Below are 23,925 nucleotides of genomic sequence, written 5' to 3'. Positions count from 1 at the left end.
ACAGTTTGTGCCACACCTGCGGCCTCAGCCCGCCCTGTGTCAGTGGGAGGCCACTGGCCCTGGTGCTGTCCCTGCAGGCCCTTGCAAACAGCCCCTCGGCAGGTCTGCCGTGGCGCAGGGACTGAAAGGCCGCAGGAAGGTGCCCCGGAGAAGCCCCTGGAGAGCACTGGGGGCCAGCAGTGCCACCAGCAGGGCAGCACGCAGGGCCTGGCGCGGCCATCAGGGCGGGAGGGCACAGGGCGGGCGCTGAGGCCCTGCCGGCTGGAGCAGGGAGCTCTGCTGTGCGGCCGGCAGAGAGCCATGCCAGATGCTGCAGCAGCAAGGACACGGCGGGTCTGGAGGTGTTAGAAACCAGAGAAGAGCTTGAGAATGGCCACACAAGGGTTAGGGGGTCTCCCTGTGCGGGAAAACAATCAGCACTCTGGAGATTTACGTGTGGAAAAGACAAGGAGGAGTCCTGAACCTTTACTGGAAAACAGGGGAGAGGCCATGGGGCATTTCCCATGGGGTCTCTCTAATCATTGGAGGATGTAGCCTCCTTTTCGTCCTAATTTCCCAGGTGCATCACTTTCTTTCTTCCCCCATTGCCTGAAGTACATGGAAGGTGCAGACTTCCCAAATCACCTTTCTATGGCCCTTCTAACATTCACCCTCTTGTTTTTTCTTATTTATCTTTTTTTTTTTTAATATATCTAACCAAACACTATTAATAATTCTGCTAAGCCTTCGTACTTTTTGTCTAAGTTCAGGAATTCGACATGGCCTTGGCTGAGGAACAGTCCGTGCCCAGGGAAATGGCAGAGTCAGCAGCCTCAGAAAGATTTAAAAGTCATGTGGATTTGGCATTTGGGGGCCTGGCTGATTGATGGAGTAGGCAGTGTTAGGTTTGGGTTGGACTCTGTGATCTTCAGGGTTTTTTCCAACCTTGACACCTCCGAGATTTAAGTGCAGCTCTACCAGTGTGGAGTCAAGGCTTGAACTCAATGATCCTCCAGGGTGCCTTCCACCATGGATAGCTATGAGATTGCCAATGCAGGGCAGCTGATAAGAAAGACAAGAAAAAGGACCAAAGGAAGTTCTTTGAAGAAGATTTACTCAAAGGTAACCTTAAGCAGTACACCAGGGCCACTCGGAGTGGCTGAGCTGGGCTGGGGACAAAGAGTGGGGCTGGCCTGGCTGTGATGCGCTGTGGCGCCTGTGACATCACGGGGGACGTGTCACAATGGGGGCAGCCATTAAAAGGCTATAAAAGGCCCCAGCAGGCAACTATAAAAGGCCGCAGCAGGCAACGCTGCCTCGGCAGAGCCCGGGCAAGTGGTGAGTGCTCACGTGGCAGGGAGGCTGGGCTGGACAAGGGCTGGGGCAGAAATGCTGCACCCGGGGGTGGGTTCTCCCTGTGCATGCAGGGACAGCCCCTCACAGGGGAGTCTTGGGCAGGGCACAGTGCTGCTGCTGCTGCTGCTGCTCCTGGGGCAGCAGGCCAAGCCTTGCTTCCTGCCAGCTCTCTGGGGCCCTTTCCTTCCTGCCCCCACATCCCTGTGATTTCTGCCACTGCTGCCCACTCTGCCAGCTCTCTCCCTCCCAGCCCCACTCAAGGCCTTCTCTCCATCTTCCTGCAGACCATGGAGTCCTGGATATTCCTGGTCCTTGCTTTGGACACCCTCATTCGGAGCCTGCAGCCCAAGGGGGACGGTTTGGATGAGGAGACACTGCGTCTACATGTGGAGTTGCGTGCAAAGCGCATAGAAGAGGAGAGGATTCGGCTGGAGCGGGAGTTGGAGCAGCTGAGACTCCTGAATTGGAGCAGCTGGACCTGGGGAGACCTGCTGCTGTCTGCCTTGCAGCACTGGCCGCTCTGGGCATTTGCTGGGCTCCTGGTCCTCCTCCTGGCCCTATGGTTTATCTGGAGGGAATGGAGACTAAGAAGAGAGGAGCAAGGAGCAGAAAATGATGGAGCAAATGCATTCAGAATTGTGGATGGAAATGAAGAAGCTGATGCTGGAGATGAAGTAGACCGTGTTCTTCACGATAACATAGGAAGGAGGTTAATGGAGCGCATACAGTGGCCTGTACAGGACCTGCAGACAGGCTGCCAGTGGACAACGGACCTGATGGACAATTTCACAATTTTCTTTGGACATGTCACATTGAATAGTTTCTACCCAGTGCCGCAACGAGCCATTGGGGTGGGAAATGCCTTTGAAGGTTGGACTGCCTGAGAGAAGGATGTTGTGTATCGCTTTCTTGTACCCATGACTCCTCCCCAAGGGCACTCCTTCCACCTGGAGATGTCCACTGCAAAGCAGAGCCACGTGAGGATCTTCCGTGTCCGTGTGGAGCTGGAGTGCACCTGCACAAGGGAGCAGCAGGCTGAGAACATGCTGTGCTTCCTCCACCACCCCGAGGAGGAGCTGAGGAGGAATCAGGATCCCAGCCTCCTTCACACCCTCTGCACCGGCTCCTACCTCGATGTGCAGAAAACAGCCCGCTGGTTCTACATACTGCTGAGAGCAATCTGGCCAGCTTTGCCTCAGTCACACAACTGGCACTTAGTGCTGCTGCCCTACCCACGCTCCTGCCAATTCAAGGTGACCAACGGCGGAGAAAGCTTTCGAATTGAGATGCTGTTTGGGGTGCAGCGAGGCGACTCAGACATCTTTGTAAGCAGCCAGTCTAGAGAGCTCCTCACCCCAAGCACATGGTGGCCTGAGACCTACGCCGTGGCAGAGATGAAGTTCTTCAGGCACATCGCCAGGCAGGCTCCCCGTGGCAGCTTGCACCTCAAGTGCCTGCAGTTCTTCACCTGTCTTCGGCAGGGCCTAGGCTTTTCCAGCTACACCATGAAGACAATTGTCATGCACCTGCTGAATGCTTTACCGGTGTCAGGGTGGCAAAGGATGCATTTCCTGAGGTGACTTTTGGATATTAGTGAGGCCCTGCGCTTAAGCGTGGAAGACAAACGCCTCAACCACTTCATTGTGGGCAACCAGAGCCTTCCTGAGGAGATCACTTTGCCCCCAGATGTCCAACTGGCTGAGTCACTCAATCTCTTCCATCACATGGCGATGGATCTGGTTGCCTGCTCCCAGGTGAGAAGTCAGTACCTGGACCTGCAACATCGTCTCCTAGGAATCCTTGAAGTTGACACCTGAAATAGGTTCTCCTGCACAGAGCTGTGCTTATGACGCTTGCAGCTGGCAGCAGAGAAGCAGCTTTTAGTACAAATCTGGTCCTTCAAGGAGAAGACGATGCATGCAAGGACTTTGACAAAGGCCCCACAGTCTCTCCTGCTGCCTCAGCAGCTGGAGGGCCACCAGAGGGTTTTTTCTACCTGCTTCTATCATTTCATTTTCCAAAAGAAGTCACCCAGATCCACATGAAGCCCCATTTGCATATGAACTTTCCCACTCCTAAGAATGCAAATGAAGAGAGCACGTGCCTTACACGCATGGCCAAAGTCACCAAACCCCACCTGTGACATGCAGTTGTTCCAGCCCTTTAGGAAAGGCCAAAAATGACAGTATGAAGGAAGTGGGAATGTGGGGCAGAAAAAGAAATAAGAAACTGGGGAAAAAACACTGAGAGGACAAACTAGCTCTGCTAGCCCAGGATTAGACAATGGACTGTGTCTCTCCTTGTCCCCGCAAGGGACACCTTTAGGTCAGCATTGTACCAACTGTGTTGGAGCTGACCTTGAAATCTCGTATTTAGAAGTATCTAGATTTTTTTATTTCCTGGATAAATATATATCATGTATACCTATTATAACTATATGATAAAGTTAATAAAACTATTTTAAATAGTTTATTAGGTATCATAAATAATACCAAAATTCAATCCAAGAAAACCACATACTAAAACACATATTATCAAAAGTAAGAAATAGGTACTTAATCTATCATGATAAATAATAATTATAAATATTTGACAATGTAATTATGATTAAACAATAACAATATAGCACATATTTAGTGTTGGCACTATATGTTGTGACACTTAAGAACTCTCTTAGTGCATTTATGTCCGGAAAGATCTTGATAAAATAGATATATTTATTCCATAGATCACATCTATACAATATATTAAATATATACTATTATTTTTTTTAGAAGCAAAGCCATATGGAGTGTCACTATCTGTTGAGACACATAGTAATGCTCTATAGTTAGTACATTTATGACTGGCAAGCCTCAAACAGTTTTGCTCTTTCTTCAATAAACTACAATCATGCAGAATCTGGACTGTGTAAGATTTTATTGATCTCAGCCTGACCTCTAGTGTTGGTAAATCTCACCAGTTGTGAATCTGGGCTGGTGAACAATCTCCTTGAACTCAAGCAAACTTGCAGTGCTGAACTGTTTCTAATCACAAATTAAGCCCAGCTGCCCCTGGGATCACAGAATCACAGAACGCCTTGGCTTGCAAGGGTCCTTAACAATCGCCTTGTTCCAAGCCTGCTGCCATGGGCAGGGAAAACATCCACTCTCCCAGGTTGCTCCAAGGCCCAAGCAGCCTGGCCTGGAGCACTGCCAGGGATCCAGGGGCAGCCACAGCTTCTGTGGGCAGCGTGGGCCAGGGCCTCAGCAGCCTCAGAGCCCACAGTTTGTGCCACACCTGCGGCCTCAGCCCGCCCTGTGTCAGTGGGAGGCCACTGGCCCTGGTGCTGTCCCTGCAGGCCCTTGCAAACAGCCCCTTGGCAGGTCTGCTGTGGCGCAACAGACCGAGATTTCGGTCCTGCTGATACCAGGCAATTCCCATATGGACTCCACCAATATTCCCCCAAGGTGCATTTGTGGCTCAGCTTTGGAGTCCTGCAAGATCCAAACACCCCCTTTGGCCCAAAAAATCCCTGCCAGGGACATGCAAAGATATCTGGGACTCACTTCTAGAATCTGTGAGTTCTAAATATCCTTTCAAGAAAATAAAACAAACCAACCTTCCCGGAGACCCCTCGATAGATTTGGGGTGAGCTCCTCCTCTCTGGTCACCTGTGGAATGCAGGGGGGACAATGATCCCAGAGCCAGGGGTGCTGCAGACACAGTGGGTGGTGAAATCTCATGGTTCTGCTGCTTCTCCTTTTCCTGCCCCTCCTTTTCTCTCCCTTCTCTTCCTCCTGCTGCTCCTCTGCTCCCACCCCAGAACCCCCTTCCCCACCCTCCTCTGCCCCATGGCTGCCACAGCACAAGCTGCTGTGTGGGGGGAACAGCCCAATCAGCCCCAGGGATGGACAGGAGGCTTGGGGAACAACCCCAGTGCAGATCCACCTCCCCCAGAGCCCAGGGAATTGCTCCGGGGATCGAGTGCTGGGGGACAGGGCCCCAATCCCCATTTAACTCCATTTGGGCTCCCAGCCCCCGCCCCCCTTCTCACCGCGCCCCCCGCTCACCCCGCGGCCGGGGGGACTCCCAGCGCCACCAGTGCCACCAGTAGGGCCCCAGCTGCCCCCACACGCTCTTCCCGTGCCCAGCGCCGGTTTTGCAGGTGCACAGAGCCCCAAAGCAGCCCAAAGCGCTCTGCCCTGGGGGGTCCCCAAAGCGGCCCCGCCCCGCGCGGCACTGGCAGCACCAGTCCGGAGCAGTGCGCAGCGCGGGCGGGCGGTATCAGCCGTGCCGGGCAGGGCCGGGCAATGCCCGCGGGGCTCCCCCCGCACTCGGCCCCCGGTTGCCGGGACAGCAAGGGGGGCCGGGCCTGGGCGCCCCCCACCTCCCCCCTCCCCAAATTCCCCTCCCGGGGGTGCTGGGGGCGAGGGGGCGCGCAGGTGGGGTCTAGAGGTGCCGGAGGCACTTGCCCCCCGCTGTCAGCGCCACCCCCGAAGGATCACGGGTACCCCAAAAGTCCCTCACAGCTGCCGGATACCCCGCAAGCCCCTAAGGAGTGGGGTCCCCCGCCTTCATCACCCCCAGCCTTCAGCTGCCTCATCCCGGCCCCATCACCCCCATCCCCCTCGCTCAGACTTCATCCCACACCCCAATCCACATCTCACCCTTCCCGGCCCCATCCCATTCCATCCCATCCCATTTCTCCTGGCAGCCGCCACTGGGATCACCCCAAAACCCGCGTGCCGGGACCTCCCCAATGTCCCCCCAAGGGGCATTTGCGACTCACTTCTGGAGTCCTGCAAGATCCAAACATCCGCCCCCTCCCCTTCTCCGGCAAAAAAAAAAAAAACCAAACCCAAACCAATAAACCCCTCCCTGGATCAACCAAAGATATTTGGGGCTCGGCGCTGGAGTCCTACAAGGTCCAAAAATCCCCCCAACCTCCCCTAAAGAACCCCAGGCACTGCCCAAAATATTTGGCGCAGCTCCCCCTGCTCGCTCACCTGCGGAATGCCCCGGGGGGACGATGCTCCCGGGCCGAGGGTTGCGGATAGAAAGAACACTAGACGCACGTGGTGATTCCTTCCCGGACACAGAGAACAACAGACGAACGTGGTGATTCCTTCCCGTGCTTCTCGTGCTGCTCCTCCTCTATCCCTCCTCCTCCTCCCGCTTCCCCTCTTCCATCCCTCCTCCCCACCCGCTCTTCATCCTCCTCTGTCCCTACTCCTCCTCTCCTGCCAGTTTATTCACCTGCTCTTCTTCCTCCTGTTCTTTGAGACTCCCCTCCTGGCTTTGTCTGCCATCAGCCTTAGGTCCATCCCGTGCTCAGCAGAGCATCCTGTGCTCTGTCAGCACTCTCTGCTCCTTCGGGAAGGATTTGGGATTTATGCCAGGCACAGACACTGAACCTCACCCCAAACTGCCCCGGTGCCATTGCTGTCCCCTGGGCGCTGGGCAGCTGCTGTCCCAGGGGACGCAGGGACACAAACGGAGCCAAGTGCAGCCCAGCTGCCCACGCTGATCCAGACGAGCCCCAGGGACAAGGTCCTGCAGAGCCACACGGAGCCCTCGGCTCCTGGCTGGGAACGGCTTGTGTTGTGGCGGCCCCAGCGGCCAGAGCGAGTCCTGGAGCTCCCCCAGCTCCTGCAGCAGGACCCAGGTTCCACCTGCTCTGCCAGGCCCTGGCCAGGGGCCAGCAGATCCACTGGCTCCATGCAAAGGGGGAAGACAAGAAGAATGCATTGGATGCAGCCCCCAAGGACCTCGAGCAAATTGTTCAGGAACATCCAGACCTTGAGCTGACATTTGTAAAGCTGCAGCTGGCAGAGTTCTGTGGTGCAGGAGACCCAGCATGGGAAGAGGAGACCTACAAGGAGCTGCAGGAGAAACACCCTGAGCCTCTAAGGCTGTCATGCCTGGAATTTCTGCTGGAGAAAGTTCTTCCAGAAGTTGTGGGGGGAAGGAGTGACCCTGAGTAGGGCAGGTGCTGCTGCTGAGAGGTGCTGTGTGGGTCAGGGCTGCTGCCAGCTCCAGGTCAGCCTGGGGACAGCTCTGGAGGACACTTCCCAAAGAAGGTGAGCCAGGGATTACTGTAAGGATAAGGAGCTTTCCTGAGACTGCTTCAATTTCCTACTTGGAGCAGGATGGGGAGGTTGGGGAATGAGAGAAGTAGAAAAGGAGTAATGTTTGAGCATTTAGTGCAACTCCTGATGTGTACCTTTGGGTGCTCAGTGTGTCTGCTGGGAGCCTCCTCAAGGGCCTTCAGCCACTGCTCAGCCCATGGACAGCAGCAGCAGCACCTTTGCAGGGCCCAGCAGGGCTCTTGCCAGCTGCCCTTGCCCACCTGCACACAGAGCCTCCCCCAGGCAGGGCCCTGCAGACAGGCAGGTTTCTGTAGGGCTGGGCAAGTGCACAGAGGGTGGGATGGGCTCTGTGAGCGCTGACAGGGACAAGGCTCCTCTCAGGAGGAACATGTGCAGCACAGGGAGATGATGAGGGAAGGAGAAGGAGCTGAACAGAGCAATGCTGTGGGCAGGAGGGCACTGTTGGTGTGTGGGAGGTGCCGTGCACAGCTGGGGACAGGGAACACTGTCCTGAGTGCCAGGCTGTCCCTGCCCTGCCCTCTCAGGCACAGCACCACAACATCTTCTCTTGTTTCTGCACTCCTCTGATACTGTCACTGTTACCTGGTGCTCTCAGGGAGGCTCTGGGGTTTGCAGCAGCTGAGGCAGGCACTGCCCTTGGGATTGCTCCCAGGCAGCTGTGTCCATGGGAATGGGGTGTCTGAGCTTCCCTGTGACCTGTGGGGCTGTGGGCAAAGCAGTCCATGGGAAAGGGGAAGGAGCTGAGCCTCCCTCCCTGAGATGCCATCATGAGCACACCTGGGGATCTCCTTGCTGTGTCCTTCCAAGCTCTGAGCTTCCCTCCTGGGTGCAAATCCTTGCCAGGGCCTCTCCGAGTTCCCTGAATGTCCCACGGGGAAGTGCAGAGATGCCACAAGTGAGGAAATGCTGTTTGTTAAAAACAGGCTATTGGAGTTGGCTTTTGCAGATGATAATTAATTGGTGGGAGGGGTTATGATCAAAGTGTGGTTCTGATGGTTGTTGTTGATATTGTTCATTTGTTGAAGGATAATGAGTTTGTTGCAAATGGTTGTATTTTATGGCAATTGATATTGTGTCAAATTAATACCTGTGTTGTAAGTTAATGATAGTTATAGCTTAGGTACATAATATATGTCAATGACAGGGAGGATTAGAATGTTCTAGAATACTGGGGATGTAATCGAAGGAGGAGTTTGATGGGATTTTTGCATAAAGGGATAAATGCAAGGAGATCATGGGGTGAAGAGCGAGCCTATGGCAAGATCCCAGACAACTGGGAGCAAGCGACTAGCCAATGGAAGGGAGTGACACAATCTCCAGCCAATCAGCTCGGGCCTTGGGGGCGGGCTTAAGGGCGGTGCTAGGGCGGGGTTTGTGGGGAATGCAGTGCAGTGACACAGCGCTGGGGCTGTGTGGCTGCAGGTTGTGTGAGTCACTGTGCGCTGAGCTTCGCTTTGGGGAAAGGCAGACAGCCGTTCTAAGCCTGTTATCCTTGTTTGTACTAAGTAAATGAGCAAATAAATTCTTTCAAAATTTAAATAGTGAGAGGACCTTTCTCACACTTAGGGCGAGGATGTCAGATTTTTCAGCAGGCTCTGCTCTCTTGGGGGGTTTCTTTTCCCAGGGAGGCTCTAAAAGCAGAATAAAACGGCAGCGTGAGGCAGAGCACAAAGGAAGCACCGGGCTGATCCCATTAAAACTGCCCTTGCAGTGACATTTCACGGCTGACCCTCAGCGCCCCGGGCTGCAAACAAAGCCCGCTCGGGCCGAGCACAAGATCCCCACAGAGCGCTGAGCAACAGCCGGAGCCCAGCAGGGCCTTGGAGGAGGCAGGGCGAGCCCCGGGCCGGGTTCCAAAGGGGCTGCGGGGCTGGGGGCGATGGCGCCGAGTGCCCTGCCCGTGTGTGCCCTGGGCTCTGCGGCGCCACGGGGACACAGCCCGGGGCCGGGGCTCGGTCCTGCTGCCCCCAGGGCGCTGCCGAGGGCTCCTCGCCCGCCGGGGCCGGGGCGGCGCTGAGGGAGCGGCGCTGCCATTGCTGCCGCCATTGCTCAGGGGCGCTGAGGGGAGAGCGGCTCCCGCCAGCCCTGCTCGGCTGTGAGGGGAGAGAGAGACAGAGAATAAAGACAGAGAGAATAAAGACAGACAGTGCTGCTAAAGAAAGTCCATGCCGTTCCGGAATGCCTTCGGACACCGGCCCGAATGGCTGTGCTCGGGTGTGTGAACATCGCCACTCAGCTGCCCCAAAGCAGAAATGCCCTGGGGAGATACCGGGACCGGTCGTGTGAGATGGGACGCCAAACACTCGGGGTTTGGTGTCGTTGGGATAAAGAAACTGTATTTTTAGTCTGTTTGGGATAGAAAACTTTTTCTGATTGCATTAGTCTGTTGTACGTGGGGTTCAAAAGGCATAATAAATATTAAAAAGAAATTATAAATAGCTGTGTTTCAAAAGGCATTAAGACTTAGGAGTAATGTGTTGACTGACAAAAGATTCAATAAGAAAAATGCTATCCTATAAAAAGATCTTTCTTCTGCAGTTTTATCAGTGGCTGTTCTTGGATTTTAAACTTCTAAATTTTTGGTTTCCTCTGATTTGCTTTATTTTGCAAACATTGAATTAAAATGAGCAACATCTGGAATAAATCAGCAACTGGATACAAAGCTTCAGAATAAATGTGGAAGTACCAGGTGGTTCGCGCGCTTTACACGTGTGTGTACATGTGTGTGTATAAAAGCATCGCTCCTTTTCAAGACTGCATTACAGCACAGAAGTACTAAAATCAGATTTACTCCTGTTTTCACAAGATCCCCATGAATCTACACCAAAGTCCAGTGAGTGATAAAAGACAGATCAAGTGTGGTTCTAGGTCATCTATTTTTACTCAAATTTCCCAAGTCCTTACACTGCTTTGAAGTGCCAGCCTGCAGGTGGGACCACACCTGATGTCCCTGGAGTCTCTGCTCTGGGCTGGAGCCCTGCAGGGCATCTCCACCAACAACAAATCCTTTTCACACTGCCTGAGTCTCCTTTGGTATGGTAAAGCAGATGAGAATTCCTGCCTTCTCTCAAGGCTGCATAAGCCATCAAATTTGCCTCCTGGTGTTCCCAAAGAGATATGTTGGTGCATGGACCCTCTGCTGTTGGATATTGGGCAAGGGAGGAGGGAGACACTTGATTGTCCCTGTAGACAGAAGAAATGGATGAACATTCAATCCCAAATCCTGATTTGGTGTTTCTTTGTCATCCTTCAGTGATTCTTGTTTGGTTTTGGAAAGCAAAGAGGAAGAGAGGGTCTAGGAAAGGAAGAATCCTGCTGTACTCCCTGACAGGAGGTTGTAGCCAGGTGGGGTTGGGCTCTGCTCCCAGACATGAAGTGACAGGACAAGAGGAAAGGGCCTCAAGCTGTGCCAGAGGAGGTTCAGGTTGGCCAGGAAAGGGTGGTCAGGTCTTGGAAGTGTCAGGAAAATTAAGGCACAAACACCAGAGTTTTATGTCCAAAAAAGAGGCACAGGAGTCCTGTAATTTTATTCATTAATAAAGGGAGAAGTCATGGTCATTTCCCATATGCCTCAAATTACGTCTCTCAAATTGCTAGAGGACGCAGCCTCTTTTATCCTAATTTCCTGATCGCAGTTCCCTCTCTCTTTCCCCATTGGCTGAGGTACTTGAGAGGTACAGACTTCCCTAATTGCCTAATACAGATCCCCTTCATAGATACATTCCCCCGCCTTCTTCTTTTCCTTGTGTCTCTGTTCTTTTAGTTAAATCCAGGGATTTAACACAGTCTTGGCTAAGTCAACCAGAGGAATTCCTGTGGAATTCCTTCCCATTGTTTCTTCTCTCTCAGTATCTGGCTTTATCTACCAGCAGGCCCAGTTTGTTTGTAAAGACACTCCCTTCTCATTCCTTTCAGTAAGAAATACATGTAATTAATACATTGAAGTATGAATTAAATATTAATAATAAAGTATAAATTACATTATTTTTAATATATATTTTGGGATGTCAGTCCTGGGTGGGCAATGTCAGACATGGTGAGGTTGGGGGTGAGGAGCAGGTTGTCCAAACAGGGTCACCCCGCAAAAGACTCATTCTTCTACGTGCCTAGATCTCTTAAGGAGACATTCAGCATCAAGATCCCTTGGGGAATGGTTCTATCACCTCTTCATTGAACTGAAAAACAAAAAATACTCACTTAATTAAAAGTAAAATTCATGAGAACTTTGAAATCTCCCTCCATAAAAGCACTCCAAACAGACTCCAATGAGCTGCACAAGCCCCAGCCCTGCTTTCAGGGAGGTCACCCAGCGCAAAGCCAGCCATGGCACCCTGAAGGTGCCCACTGCACTCTCTTGTGTCCATGCCCCAGGAATGCCAGGAATGCTCTTGGCCCAGAGGGCTTTGCTCATGGCCCCTCTTGGGCTCAAAGCTGCTGCTCTTCTTGCTCACTCTTGCCTAAAGCCACAGAGCTCAGCCTCCCCACACCAACAGGAAGAAGATTCAATAGCCAGGCAGTGGAGTGCACGGCCTAAGGCTGAGGGGCTGGGGCCCAGTCTGGAGGAGAGGGAGGGCACACGCCCAGCCCCACAACTCCTGGGCCCACAGCTCTGAAAGGCCAGGACCAGGGATACATGCCTGATTTTGGGGGTCCCTCCAGCTGTCTGCTGAGGGAGATGCCTTGGGGAAGCACCAGAGCAGCCGGGTGGCAGGAACAAAGCGGCTGCCTGGGGGCTGCTTCTGGCCTCTGACCCCCAGTTCCTCAGGGCTTCCCACCACCCCTTCCCCTCAGGGGCCTTCTGTCTCCAGCCCCCTCAGACATCCCTTCCTGTCTTCCCATTGCCTTGTCCTGTCAGGGTCTCCACAGCATCTCATCCCTGCACAGCCTCCCACCGCCCTATCCCCTCAGGGTCTGCCCCAGCCCAGCCAACCTGCCCGGCAGCGGCACAGCCCCGCTGGAGCTCCAGAGGAGCCACAGCAAGAGGCACCTCGGAGCCCTTGGCAATGCAGCCGGCAGCACACGGGCAGGACACAGATGGCACTTCCTGGCTGCCAGAGGGCTTGTGGCCATCTCCAGGCACAGTCTTGCAGGGATCCCCGCAGCTCCGGCCTCTGCCCACTCGCTCTGGCGTAAGTGTTAAGGCTTCAGCAGGACCACCAAAGGCCAAGGGGCTTCTGGCCACTTTCCCTTCCACACTGCAAGCCCGGGCAACCTGCTGAGCACAAGCACCCTTTTTCCCCCTCTTCCCTGCCCTGGGGCAGACACTGGGCACCGAAAGAAAGATCCTGGGAGTCTGTGTATTAGAACACATTCTATATTTACACAATAAAGAAACTGAGTAGAAGAAAAGAAGAATCCTAAAGAAAATTCCGCGATGGCTCAGGTGGAAGCAGCAGCCAGAGCCTCGCAGATCAGCTCTCCACAAAGCTCCAGCAGCACAGCCAGCCACGGCCCCACAGACGAGGCCGTGTCTGCCATGCGCTCTGGAGTCGATCGCGCAGCTTCGAGAAGATGGAGAAGGGAGCTGTCTCTAGCGCTCGCATGATGTATAGAGTCTGCAGAGCCAGGTTGGAGATGGCAGGGCTGATGTCACTTGTCATGTGTTCAAGGGCTGAAACAGAGAGGAAGAGAGCCACGGTCAGAGCCTGGATCTGCAGGGACCCAAGGAGACCCTCCTGCCCGGGCAATCCCAGCCAGCTCTTGCCGTGGCCAGGAAGGGACCAAGGGGATCAGCCGGAAGGTGCTGGCCACGAATCCCCCACGTGGCCCTGAAATCTCTCTGTGCTCTGCCCAGGACGCCCCTCGAGCACACAGGGAGCAGAGCCCTCCGCAGTAAGGGCAGGGATTGCAGCTGCCTGCCCAGCGATTGCAGCTCCCCCTGAAAAGCCCTGCTGACGCCTCGCTGCCCTCACTCACCTATGCAGACGAACCGGAACTGTCCTGACTGCCCCCTCAAGCGCCGCCCGGCCATCCCTGGGAACACAGAGCCTGTCACAGCCCCAGCGGCACAGCTCCCCCACACCGGCGCCGCCAGCCCTGTGGCCGCACGGCCTCCTGCGCCGGCAGGGCTCAGCCCGGGCCCTTGCCGCATCGTGCCGCCCGAGGAAGGGCAGGGCTGCGAGAGGAGGGCGGCAGCAGCCCCGAGGGCAGGCGGCGCTCCACAGCCCCGGGCCGGATGGCGCTGGCGGGGCAGCAGGCGGGGCTGGGGCCGAGCTGCGGTGGGGCGGGGAGGGAGCCCGGGCTCGTGGCTCACCGATGAACCTGATGGCTGCCTCTCGCAGGGGCTCCTGTGGGCTGTCCAGGTATGGCACGGCCTGGTGCAGGTGCTTGACCCTTCGGCTCACGTCCTCTGCCAGCTGGAGAGAGAGAATGCCAGGAAGGAAGGTTTGGCGTGGGCTCTGCCCCTTGGCCAGGCTCTCCCTGCAGCCAGCCCTGGCCTCCCCTGCTCGCACAGCCCAGAGCTGCGGCCAGCAGCCGCTGGCGCCGGGCTTTGGAGGGGGCAGAGGGCCGGGTGCTGCCCGGGGAGCCTCTGTGCCACCCCACTGCACAGCCCAGCTGGGCTGGAGCTCCATGGGCACCCGGCTCGGGGCCAGAGCAACCTGAAGAGGAGCCCACATGGCCTCTGGGTGCAGCAGTGGGCAGGGGCACAGCTGCCAGCCCCACGCACTGAGCACCGTGGTCAGGGGTCTTCTCCAGGCTGAGGCTTCCAGGCCGTCCTTTGGGGCTTCCAGGCACTCCTTACCAGACACTCGCTGAACTGCCACAGCTCCTTCTTCGTCACCAGCTTCTTCAGATCTTTCCTCTTCAAGAACTCGGTTGCACGAAGCAGTGTTGACCAAGAGACCTGGAGAGCAACAGAGACACGGAGATGGCACTGCAGCCCAGGGCACAGGACCCGTGACTGTGTGCCCAGGCCAGGAGGCTGCAGCCCGCGAGGCACCAGGGCAGGAGGCAGCTGAGCTTCATCCCAGGGGGACACCAGCAGCCCGTCAGTCCTTACGTCTGCCACTTCGTGGTTCTCATCATGGCAGTGGAAGAAGAGTGGCAGCAGGCTCTGACGCACAGCTAACTTGAAAGGCTTTTTTCCCTCTTCCACTAAATAATTCATGATTTCTTGAAAGAGGATCATGGAGAGAAGCTGCACATGGCTGTGTTCCTGTATGAAGGGAAGAAAAAAAGACTTCAACATTGGCAGCTCCCAGCACACCTGGGCACAGGCCTGAAAATCCACAGGGCACAACGTGTCCAGGCAGCTCCCAGTGCCCGTGGCTGGGGGCACAGAGCCTTACATTGTCAAAGAGTGGCAGGAGTGCCTCAGCCATCTGCAGGGCAATGGAGCTGGGTATCGGAGTGCCCTTGTCTGAGACTGTGAAGCTAAGTACACTAAGTGTCATGGCGAGCATATCTCCATCTGTGTCCCACAGGAGCTCGATGAGGTTTTCAGTCAGGCTCCACAGTCTTCTGGCCTGTGCAGAACACAAGTCTGTGAAACTCCAGCCTGTTAGCACAGGGCCCAGAGGCCAAAGGCCTGTCCTGAAGCACTTGGGCAGCTGAAGCAGGAGGCAGGAGAGCTGGGAACAGCTGCCTCAGCTCCCAAAGCCCAGCCAAGCCCAAGCGACTGTGTTCCCCAGCCCCATGCTGCCAGCATGGCTTGCGCCACTGTCCCCTTCTCACCATCGCGGGATCGTAAGTGAGCTGGAGGAGGGCCCTGAGAACCTGGCGACGCCTCTCCCTGCAATCACTCTGCAGGTTCTTTGCCATGATCTCCAGGATGCTGTCACTATATTCATCCAAGTCCAGGCACTCCAGGATCTGAAAGGCACATCACAGTGACAGGGGTGCCAGCCGGCAGGAGCCATACAGGGCTGGGCCCAGGCAGCAGCACAGGGCATGGCTCAGTCCCAGGCAGCCAAGAGGACAGAGAGCTGGGAGGTAGCTGAGCGAGGCAGCACTGGCCTTCAGGCTCACCTCCACAAGGAACACCAGGGCAGGAAGATCCCAGGGTGACTCCTTCCTGCTGAGCAGCCTGAGGAGGTGCAGTGCAATACCGGAACACAAGCGTGTGGATGCATGGCACATCTCACTGGAGGTGGGGAAAGGAACCAAGACTGAGGTGGGAGGGCAAACCTCTGCCAGGCCTGACTCACACAGGTCTGGTCTTTCCCCACCACCCTGCGAGCAGACATGGGAGGCGGCTGCTCCTGGGCCTTTTCCAGTCTGCTCGGCCGTTGCTCACTGACAAGGCCCTCTGGCCCATGGCCATGGGGGCTGTGAGGGGCACGCTGGGCACAGGGCATGAATGCCAAAGAGCAATGGGGAGAAGGGGTTCTCACCTGGCCAGCACACCCACGGCATAGTGCTGGGTGTCAACACAGAGCAGTGTGTCCCAACCACACTTGCATTCCATTGCCACCACCACATGCTCACACTGGAGAAGGCAGAGCAGGGCCTTCAAGGTCTGCACTGCAAACCTGTGTACAGAGCAAAGCCCAGGTCATGATGCTGGCAGCACTGGCTCCTGCCCTGGGGACATGGGAGGGACAGGAGGACTGGCATGGAGCACCTGTTGGGGTTGGTGGCAAGGCCATGTTGCTGCTGACATTCCTTCCAGAAGGTATCGACCTCGTCTGGCATATCCGATGTGCTGAAGAACACTTGGAAGAGCAGATGCACAAAGAGGCGGGGGAAATACACCGTCACTGAACGTGGGCAGCAGGGCACCTGGAGAATCTTCCAGATCACCACAGTTGCCTGCAAAGGACAAAGCACCCTGAGACAGCGCTCAGTGCCAAGGTGTCCATGGGGCAGGGTCTGAGAGTGGGAGGGAGAGGCCAGGGGAGACGCAGGGGGAGCACCGGGCCTGGTGCCCCTGAGCTGCCCCTAGCCCAGGTTTCAGCCCAGTGCCTGAGGCAGGGAGATGCAGTGGGGGAAGGAGGATGGAGAGCTGCTGGAGGGGCAGCCTGGGGGCGAGCAAAGGCCAGTTCCAGGAACTCACAGCCAGGGCAAAGACAGGCATGTTGTCCCCATCAGAGGTGCATGTGCTGTGCTCTGGCCAGCTCCTCAGCACATCGACAAGTGTCAGCAGCACTGGCTCTGCAGTCCTGCTCAAGGACATGATCATCCTCCACATGGTCATAGCAGCTCTGTGGGATCAAAGCTCTGTGTCAAGTGAGTCTTGGCCACCAGCCCTGCCTCTGTCCACTGCCACTCACTGGCAGCACCCAGGCAGCCCACCCCTGTGGGGACAGACCCCTGAGGGGCAGGGAGGGAGCATGGCAGCAGGCTTGGGGGCTGACATGCCAGGGCTGGGAAATGGAGGAGACAGAGTGCCCTGGAGCTCTCTGTTTGTTAGACACCTGGTACAGGTTTCACAGGGTAATGGACTGGGGAGCCCTGAACTCTCTGGGCAGGTGGGCCCTGTACCTGTCACACGATGGAGCAACGCGCAGGAGAGTTATCACCACATCAGCGGGGTGTGCCTTGGTGAGTTCCAGCAGGGCCATGTCCAGATTGTGCTCACCAGACTCACTGGACACGAGCCACTGGTGGATGTACCTCACCATGGCGGGCACCTGGAGAAGGCCCAGGGAGAGTTGGAAAGCTGCCAGAGGGAGAAATGTCCCCAGCTTCCCCAGAGAAGTGCTTCCCTTGCCACCACACTGGGATGGCCTCAAAGGCTTCAAGGCACCAGCAGGCGTGGCTTGGGAGGCCAAGGAATTCCTGAGGGGCTCCAGCCCTGGCCACAGGCTGCTTACTTGCTCTGGAATGGAGACACCCTTCTTCACAAGCAAATACAGCAGGGCAGCACTGGGGTCGGCGCTGTTGACAGCAGAGCATGCCATGGACCCGGTGCCCATGTCGCTGGTCTCTTCCTGCCAAATGCACTTGATGAATTTGCAAGTCATGGGCAGGAGAATGAAGGGCAGGAAGAGAAGGATTTTCCACGGAGTGCTCCAAGTGCAGTGCTCGGCTGAGCAGGGACAGCAGGCCCAGCCCAGGTGGGGATGGCTGCAGCTACCTGCGCTGTTGTGCGGAAGAGACCACGGGCAGCATCCTGCTCTCGTGTCTGATCCATGCCTGCATCTGGCAAAGAGCGAGCACAGCCAGAGCTGAGGGGCTGCAGGAGAGGCCGGAGAGCACAGGCCAGCCCTGCACTGCCCAGGCAGGGACAGCCCCGGGCTGCCCAGGGGATGGAGCTCGGCTGTGGGGGGCGGCAGCCCCAGCCCCTCTTCCGTCTTGCCTATGGGCATGTCCCCAGCAGATGGATGGGATGGGATAGGATGGGATGGGATGGGATGGGATGGGATGGGATGGGATGGGATGGGATGGGGCCAGGCTGGCTGCAGGCACCAGCCCTATGGCCCAACTCTGCCACTCACCCTCCTGCATCAGCGACAACTGCTCCACCTCTCCAGGCTGTTGTGCTGGGGCAGCTCCAGGGCCTTCTTCCTCCTCCTTCACCCAGGCCAGCTTGGGCGCACTTGGGGGTCTCTGCTCCATGTCACTGACTGGATTTCAGGCTACTTGCAGGAGGGATGCCTCAAGAAAGCTCCGGGTCAGCAAGTCCTGCAGTCGAGCCTTGAAGGCACCTGCAAGGGAAAAGTCTTGGGAAGGCTACAGGACAGCAAGTCCTGCGCTCTGGTCTGGAGAGCTCCTGCCAAAAGGACCGGAGACTCCTCGTCAAGGATTGTGGTCAGCAAGTTCCACGGTCTGGCCTCGAGGGCACTGGCCGTGGGGATGGGAGATGCCTCAGAAGAGCTCCGGGCACCAAGTCCCGCAGTCTGCCCTCGAGGGCACCTGCAGAACAGAAGCCTCGGGAAGGCCACTGGTCACCAAGTCCTGTGGTCTGTCCACGAGGTCACCTGCAGGAGTAACTCCTCGGAAAAGCTCTGGGTCAGAAAGGAACAAGTGTGCTGTGCGGGGAATCCTCACGACACTGCTCTGTCCCGTCCTGTCCCGTCGCGTACTCCGAGCACAATGGCATGGCCATGTCGTTGCCAGCACCTATGTCACGATGTGTCACAAAGGGGGCCCTTGGACACCCTGTCCCAGTTCCATCCCATGGTGACCATGCTGCGCCGTGTCACAAAGGGCCCTTGCACACACTGCCGCCTGCCCTGGGGCTGCCCCCAGCCCACCCAAAGTGGCCCAGGTTGGAAGGAATCCGTTGCCCCGAGCATCTAAGGCAGCCCAACAGGAACCTTAGGAACGGCTCAGACAAGAAGCAAACACTGCCCTGCTCTGGGGGCTCAGGGCAGCAGAAGGAGCCCCCACGGCTGCCGACGCAGCTGCAGCGGGAAGGGCACAGGGCCTTGCACAGAAGCTGGCACGGCCTGCTTGGGACAAGTCCCAGCTGCTGGCCATCCTAAAAACGGGGGTGTGACACACACAAGGAACGTGTGGGCCAGGGCATGAATGCTGCTCTGAGCCCTGGGGCCCGGGGAGCACTGCAGTCAGCAGGTGTGGCAGAGTCCCCGCTGAAGCAGAGCTGCCACCCCCCGAGCCCTGGCAGCACCGGTGCCCATCTGCTGCCCCAGAGACCTGTGCTCCCGGGGGGCTTCTCTTCCAGAGGGCAGCCAAAGCCAGCAGGCATTGGTGTCTGTGCTCCGTCCTGCAGGTGGCCCTTGGCAAGAGCACTTGGAGCCACTGGTGGCAGCACTTGGTATCTGTCAGAAGATCTCAGTCCTGGAATTATTTTCTCATTGAAGCAATCTTGTGCAGCACACAGACACCTTTGCCGCGGAGGCACAGAACAACCTGGAAATGCTACATTCTGGAAAGTGTTACTTCCCATTGCTCAACTCAAGGAGCTCAAAAAAGCTGCAAACTTCCCAAGTCAATTGGTATAGCCTGAGAATGCAAAAGATTTGCTGGTTGGCTTCTTGTCTCAAACCAGCAATTTATTTACCTTAATGTCATCCGTTGGGAGTCACTTACAAAAACCAAGCACTAATCAGAGGCAAGAAAAGGGGCCATTCTTTGGTTTGCAAAGGGTTTTCAATGAAGGGATAATAATATGAAAATTCTGTTCAGGAATAAAAGTTCTCAAGGAATGAAGGTCCCCTCAGTGTCAAAAAAGTACCCCAACCAAATGAGTATACTGCAAAAAGACAAATCCTCTCTCTGACACAGATATCTAAGTGGCCAATAAAGTGCAGCTCTCCCGTCCTCTTCCCTGCATGAGAATCAGGACCACTAAAAGGAGTCACAGATATTCTTTCTGCCCTCTGTAAGCAAAGCTGTGCAAAACCACAGATGTTCTCGCAGGGACTCCTGTGGGCTGCCCAGGTACGGCACGTCCTGGTGCAGGTGCCTGACCCTTTGGCTCAAGCCCTCTGCCAGCTGCGGAGAGAGAGTGCCAGGAGGGAAGGTTTGGCGTGGGCTCTGCCCCTTGGCCGGGCTCTCCCTGCAGCCAGCCCTGGCCTCCCCTGCTCGCACAGCCCAGAGGTGCGGCCAGCAGCCGCTGGTGCCGGGCTTTGGAGGGGGCAGAGGGCCGGGTGCTGCCCGGGGAGCCTCTGTGCCACCCCACTGCACAGCCCAGCTGGGCTGGAGCTCCATGGGCACCCGGCTCGGGGCCAGAGCAGCCTGGAGAGGAGCCCACATGGCCTCTGGGTGCAGCAGTGGACAGGCCTTCATATGCCTCACTCTGCTCTTTTACTCACATCCCATGAGTTCCTCACCTGCATTCCCAACCATGTTCTTCACACAGCTTAAAGAAAGTGTCATAATCATAATTATTACTATGATCCCAATTATACTTTACAAAAGCAGTCAGAGAAAATCCAAGTCCTTTAAATATTTTATTTAAACAGTTACTTTCTAATCCACCCCTTAATTCCCTGCTGGATGCAGCAACCGATTTTATCCTCTCTACCTGATCATCCAATTCAGCATCACATTTGCAATGTGCACACAACAAGTGGTGTTGCTTCAATTCAAGGATCCACATACTCCAGTTAACAGCAAAAGATCTAATGCCGATTTGTTCTGTAAGGTCATTTTAGTTGTGGCTTGCAATTGTTCATTTATTTCAGGAAACCCCAACTGAGTTGCATTCACTAAAGTTCCCATTTGCAGTCCAATGGTGTGTGTTTGGTCTGTTCCTAAAGGCAGATCTTTGAGGAGTAAAGATGGATTCTAAAATCCATCCCACTGCAGTTCCCATGCTGGGATGGTTCCAAGGTTCATCCCCTTTAACCTTTCCCCACAGTTGGGTTCCCAGGGGTGACTCCTTCCACAAAGGACATAACCTCAATACCCCAAGTGTCCATTGTGCTCTTGATTCCCCCAAGGGCAAATGTGTGCTCCTAATTCCATCACTTTCCACCCATCCTGTGTGAACTAATTATTTTACCATGTCCTGCTGACAGTCTGTGTCTCTCCAAGCCACACTGTTTGATAGGTGAGACATAACAGGAGTCATTAAGAAAGGCAGAATAATTTCTACAAACACATCCCAGCCTTAGAGCCTGGGCCACAGCCATGAGCCACTGTACCTCAGGATTACAAGTATTTCAAGTGTCTATCCAAATGCAATTCCACTTTTCCTTTGTCCTGGGATCCTTTGGCCTTGACCTTACTAAATCAGGATATTTTATACCCACCTGGAAGGGGTCCTCTGGGAGGCCTGGGCTCCCTTCCCAGTCCAGACACCACTGAACTGGCTGGATATATTCCCATTGTCCTGTCTGAGGGCTGTTCCATACTTCTGGAATTTGACATCCCCAGTGCAATCTGTTAGCCAATAGATATTTCCTGAGGTGATTTCCAGATCCAGTTTTGAGATGTTACAATTCTCAACAGTATCGTTCTGATGTCTAAGAATTCCTTTGGAAGGAATATTCTCCTTCCATCCCTTTCCATTTGCCCTGGGTGCTATTTCCTTCCCACATGTGTTCCCAGATTTTTGTCAAAGTGCTGACTAAAGCTCCCTGTGGAATTGGATTTTCTGCAGAGAAAATGTGTTGGCAAACAAGCTGTTATAGGGGTTCCATTCTGTAATCTGACAAAATCTTGCATTAACTTTAAGAACAAATTCCTCTCCCCAGAGATTAATAATATAGTTTCTATATCTGTTTCTAAAACAGTAGGAGATATATATATATGTGTGGCTAGCACAGACTTTTCCCGTGAGAATCCTTTTCTTTCTCCTTCTTGTGTTTTATAAACAAAGATAAAGTTTGGATGTTATTAAAAACAGTTCAGGCCTGGCCAGTCAGGCCTAGGGGGAGGCTTCGACCTGACAAATTTGGGTGACCTTTGAAAAGTCTATATAAGATGGAATTAAATAATAAAATCTTCTTCTGGATGCCACATTTTGAACCTGGGTCTTCTTACTCTGCTAGGGGCTCAACAGTGACATATATGTGTATATATATATATAAAACCTCCAGGGTCCAGGGTATCAGTCAGTTTTCTCTCTGCTGTATTTAATGTGTGGTTGCTGGTTTTACCTGGGTGTGATGGACCCAGGGTTTGATTCCTTCCACCCTGAGGGCAGTGTAGGTTACCAGGAGGACTTGGAAAGCTCCTTTGCACTTTTCCTTCAAGGGTTCAGAACTCCAACTCTTTACATACACAAAATCCCCAGGCTGGAATGGATCAACAGGGGCATCCACAGCAACTGGTCCCAACAGGGTTATAAACTGCCTTTCCTAAAGAAATCAGGTATAGATTTACATCTGTTTCTCCCTTTGAATGGATTTCTCCAGGAACTGATGGTGTTTGGTACAGCCAACCCTACAGCAATTCACTGGTTTTGTCCCTGGCTGAATTCTGACTCACAGAAGAGCCAGAGGAAGGGTCTGGGGCCATTTTAAATAGGTTTCTTAAAGTCCCCCAAAATGAGGCAAGGTGTCCACAAGGCACATTTTACTAATTTGTTGTTTCAAATTCTGATTCATCCTTTCCACTTTCCCACTCAGCTGTGGTCACCAAGGGCTGTGTCAGTCCCTTTTTATACCCAGGCTTTTGCTCAGCTGTTGCACCACATCTGCTATAAAATGGAGGCTTCTCTCTGAAGACAACCCAAGTGGCCCCCAAATCTTGGTATGATTGATTAAGCTTAATTTTTACCACTTCCCTGGATTTATTGGTGTGACAGGGAAAGATCTCTGGCCATTCAGAAAATTTGTCCACCATTACCAAAAGATACTGATTCCAAATTTGTCTGGGTAATTCAGAGAAATCCATTTCCAATAACTTCTAGATTAATTTCCCTGTTTAGCTGTTCCAGGAAGTGGCCTTTTCCTATTTCTGGGATTGCTTTTAAATAAATGGAACAATTCACTGTTACTGATTTTGCAATTTCATTCTATCCCACAGCCAGCTCAGAATTTCAGACATTAGATATTATGGACTCAGTTCCCCAGTGGATTTTGTTGTGGGCTTTTTCCTTTATTTCCCTCACTACAAAAGGTAATCCCTCCATCCCTCTTCATTCTAAGTGGCTTTTAACATATTTGCTAAACATTGATTTGTACAGGGTTCCACTCCCCTCCCACTCGGTTTGAGGGGTCTCATCCCGTCTTTTAGCACCCCTTCTCCCCTTTCCCATCTCCCAGCCCCCGCCCCCCTTCTCACCGCGCCCCCCGCTCACGCCGCGGCCGGGGGGACTCCCAGCGCCACCAGTGCCACCAGTAGGGCCCCAGCTGCCCCCACACGCTCTTCCCGTGCCCAGCGCCGGTTTTGCAGGTGCCCAGAGCCCCAAAGCAGCCCAAAGCGCTCTGCCCTGGGGGATCCCCAAAGCGGCCCCGCCCCGGGCGGCACTGGCAGCACCAGTCCGGAGCAGTGCGCAGCGCGGGCGGGCGGCATCAGCCGTGCCGGGCAGGGCCGGGCAATGCCCGCGGGGCTCCCCCCGCACTCGGCCCCCGCTTGCCGGGACAGCAAGGGGGGCCCGGCCTGGGCGCCCCCCACCTCCCCGCTCCCCAAATTCCGCTCCCGAGGGCGCTGGGGGCGAGGGGGACACAGGAGGGGTCCACACGTGCCGGAGCCACGTGTCCCCCCGCTGCCAGCGCCACCCCCGAAGGACCAGGGGTACCCCAAAACTCCCTCACAGCTGCCGGATACCCCGCAAGCCCCTAAGGAGTGGGGTCCTCCCGGCTTCATCACCCCCAACCTTCGGCTGCCTCATCCTGGCCCCATTTCACACCTCCCCCTCCTCCAGACTTCATCCCACTCCCCAATCCACATCCCATCCCATCCCATCCTATCCCATCCCATTTCTCCCTGCAGCTGCCACCAGGACCCCCGAAAAACTCACGTCTAGGTTACTCCCCAATATCCCCCCAAGAAGCATTTGCAACTCACTTCTGGAGTCCTGCAAGATCCAAACATGCCCCCCCTCCCCCCACCCCCCCCAACGTACACAAAAAAAACCAACCCTCCCAGGATCAACCACAGTTATTTGCGTCTCGGATCTGGTGTCCTACAAGGTCCAAAAACCCCCCTCCCAAAAAGAACCCCAGGCACCGCCCAAGATATCTGGGCCGAGCTCCCC

At 55.0% G+C, this 23,925-nt stretch overlaps 3 protein-coding genes and 1 long non-coding RNA gene across 4 annotated transcripts in view; 1 reads left to right on the top strand and 3 right to left on the bottom strand.

Moving 5' to 3' along the window:
• LOC146420213 (uncharacterized) overlaps positions 1–1,120 on the bottom strand; it is a 90,939-nt gene extending 89,819 nt beyond the window's left edge. The window contains exon 1 of the mRNA XM_085048586.1: positions 958–1,120. The gene's annotated coding sequence lies outside the window, so the exon portion shown is untranslated. The remainder of the gene's footprint in view (positions 1–957) is intronic.
• Positions 1,121–1,536: 416 nt separating this feature from the next.
• LOC146420212 (inositol 1,4,5-trisphosphate receptor-interacting protein-like 1) lies at positions 1,537–4,236 on the top strand. The gene has a single exon (XM_085048585.1). The coding sequence runs from the start codon at positions 2,253–2,255 to the stop codon at positions 2,913–2,915; it is 663 nt and encodes a 220-aa protein (XP_084904711.1). The 5' UTR covers positions 1,537–2,252; the 3' UTR covers positions 2,916–4,236.
• An 8,489-nt stretch (positions 4,237–12,725) lies between these two features.
• LOC146420211 (maestro heat-like repeat-containing protein family member 6) lies at positions 12,726–17,221 on the bottom strand. Its single transcript, XM_085048558.1, has 13 exons — positions 17,183–17,221; positions 16,851–16,999; positions 16,423–16,570; positions 15,991–16,178; positions 15,761–15,898; positions 15,396–15,510; positions 15,102–15,239; positions 14,717–14,893; positions 14,428–14,583; positions 14,170–14,271; positions 13,681–13,783; positions 13,344–13,400; positions 12,726–13,038 (listed from the first exon to the last, which is right to left on the bottom strand). Exons 2-13 carry the CDS (start codon positions 16,988–16,990, stop codon positions 12,839–12,841), a joined length of 1,662 nt encoding a protein of 553 aa, XP_084904684.1. The 5' UTR covers positions 16,991–16,999; positions 17,183–17,221; the 3' UTR covers positions 12,726–12,838.
• A 13-nt stretch (positions 17,222–17,234) lies between these two features.
• On the bottom strand, positions 17,235–18,392 carry LOC146420210 (uncharacterized). The gene is made up of 3 exons (XR_014849244.1): positions 17,807–18,392; positions 17,446–17,510; positions 17,235–17,299 (listed from the first exon to the last, which is right to left on the bottom strand). It is a non-coding gene; the product is annotated as an uncharacterized LOC146420210 (long non-coding RNA).
• Positions 18,393–23,925: the final 5,533 nt, after the last annotated feature.

This window comes from Lichenostomus cassidix, unplaced genomic scaffold, assembly GCF_008360975.1.
Source record: "Lichenostomus cassidix isolate B80296 unplaced genomic scaffold, HeHo_3.0 HiC_scaffold_44, whole genome shotgun sequence".
In the NCBI taxonomy this organism is placed as follows: Eukaryota; Metazoa; Chordata; class Aves; order Passeriformes; family Meliphagidae; genus Lichenostomus; species Lichenostomus cassidix.
The sequence above is the reverse complement of the archived record's forward strand: the minus strand, read 5'-3'. Positions and strand labels throughout refer to the sequence as shown.

Coding starts and splice junctions, on each gene's coding strand:
- LOC146420212 (XM_085048585.1), top strand. CDS start 2,253: ATGACTCCTCCCCAAGGGCACTCCTTCCACCTGGAGATGTCCACTGCA.
- LOC146420211 (XM_085048558.1), bottom strand. CDS start 16,990: ATGGTGAGGTACATCCACCAGTGGCTCGTGTCCAGTGAGTCTGGTGAG. Junction 14,584..14,716: donor TCCTGCCACTCTTTGACAAT/GTAAGGCTCTGT, acceptor CCCTTCATACAG/GAACACAGCCATGTGCAGCT. Junction 14,272..14,427: donor AGAACCACGAAGTGGCAGAC/GTAAGGACTGAC, acceptor GTTGCTCTCCAG/GTCTCTTGGTCAACACTGCT.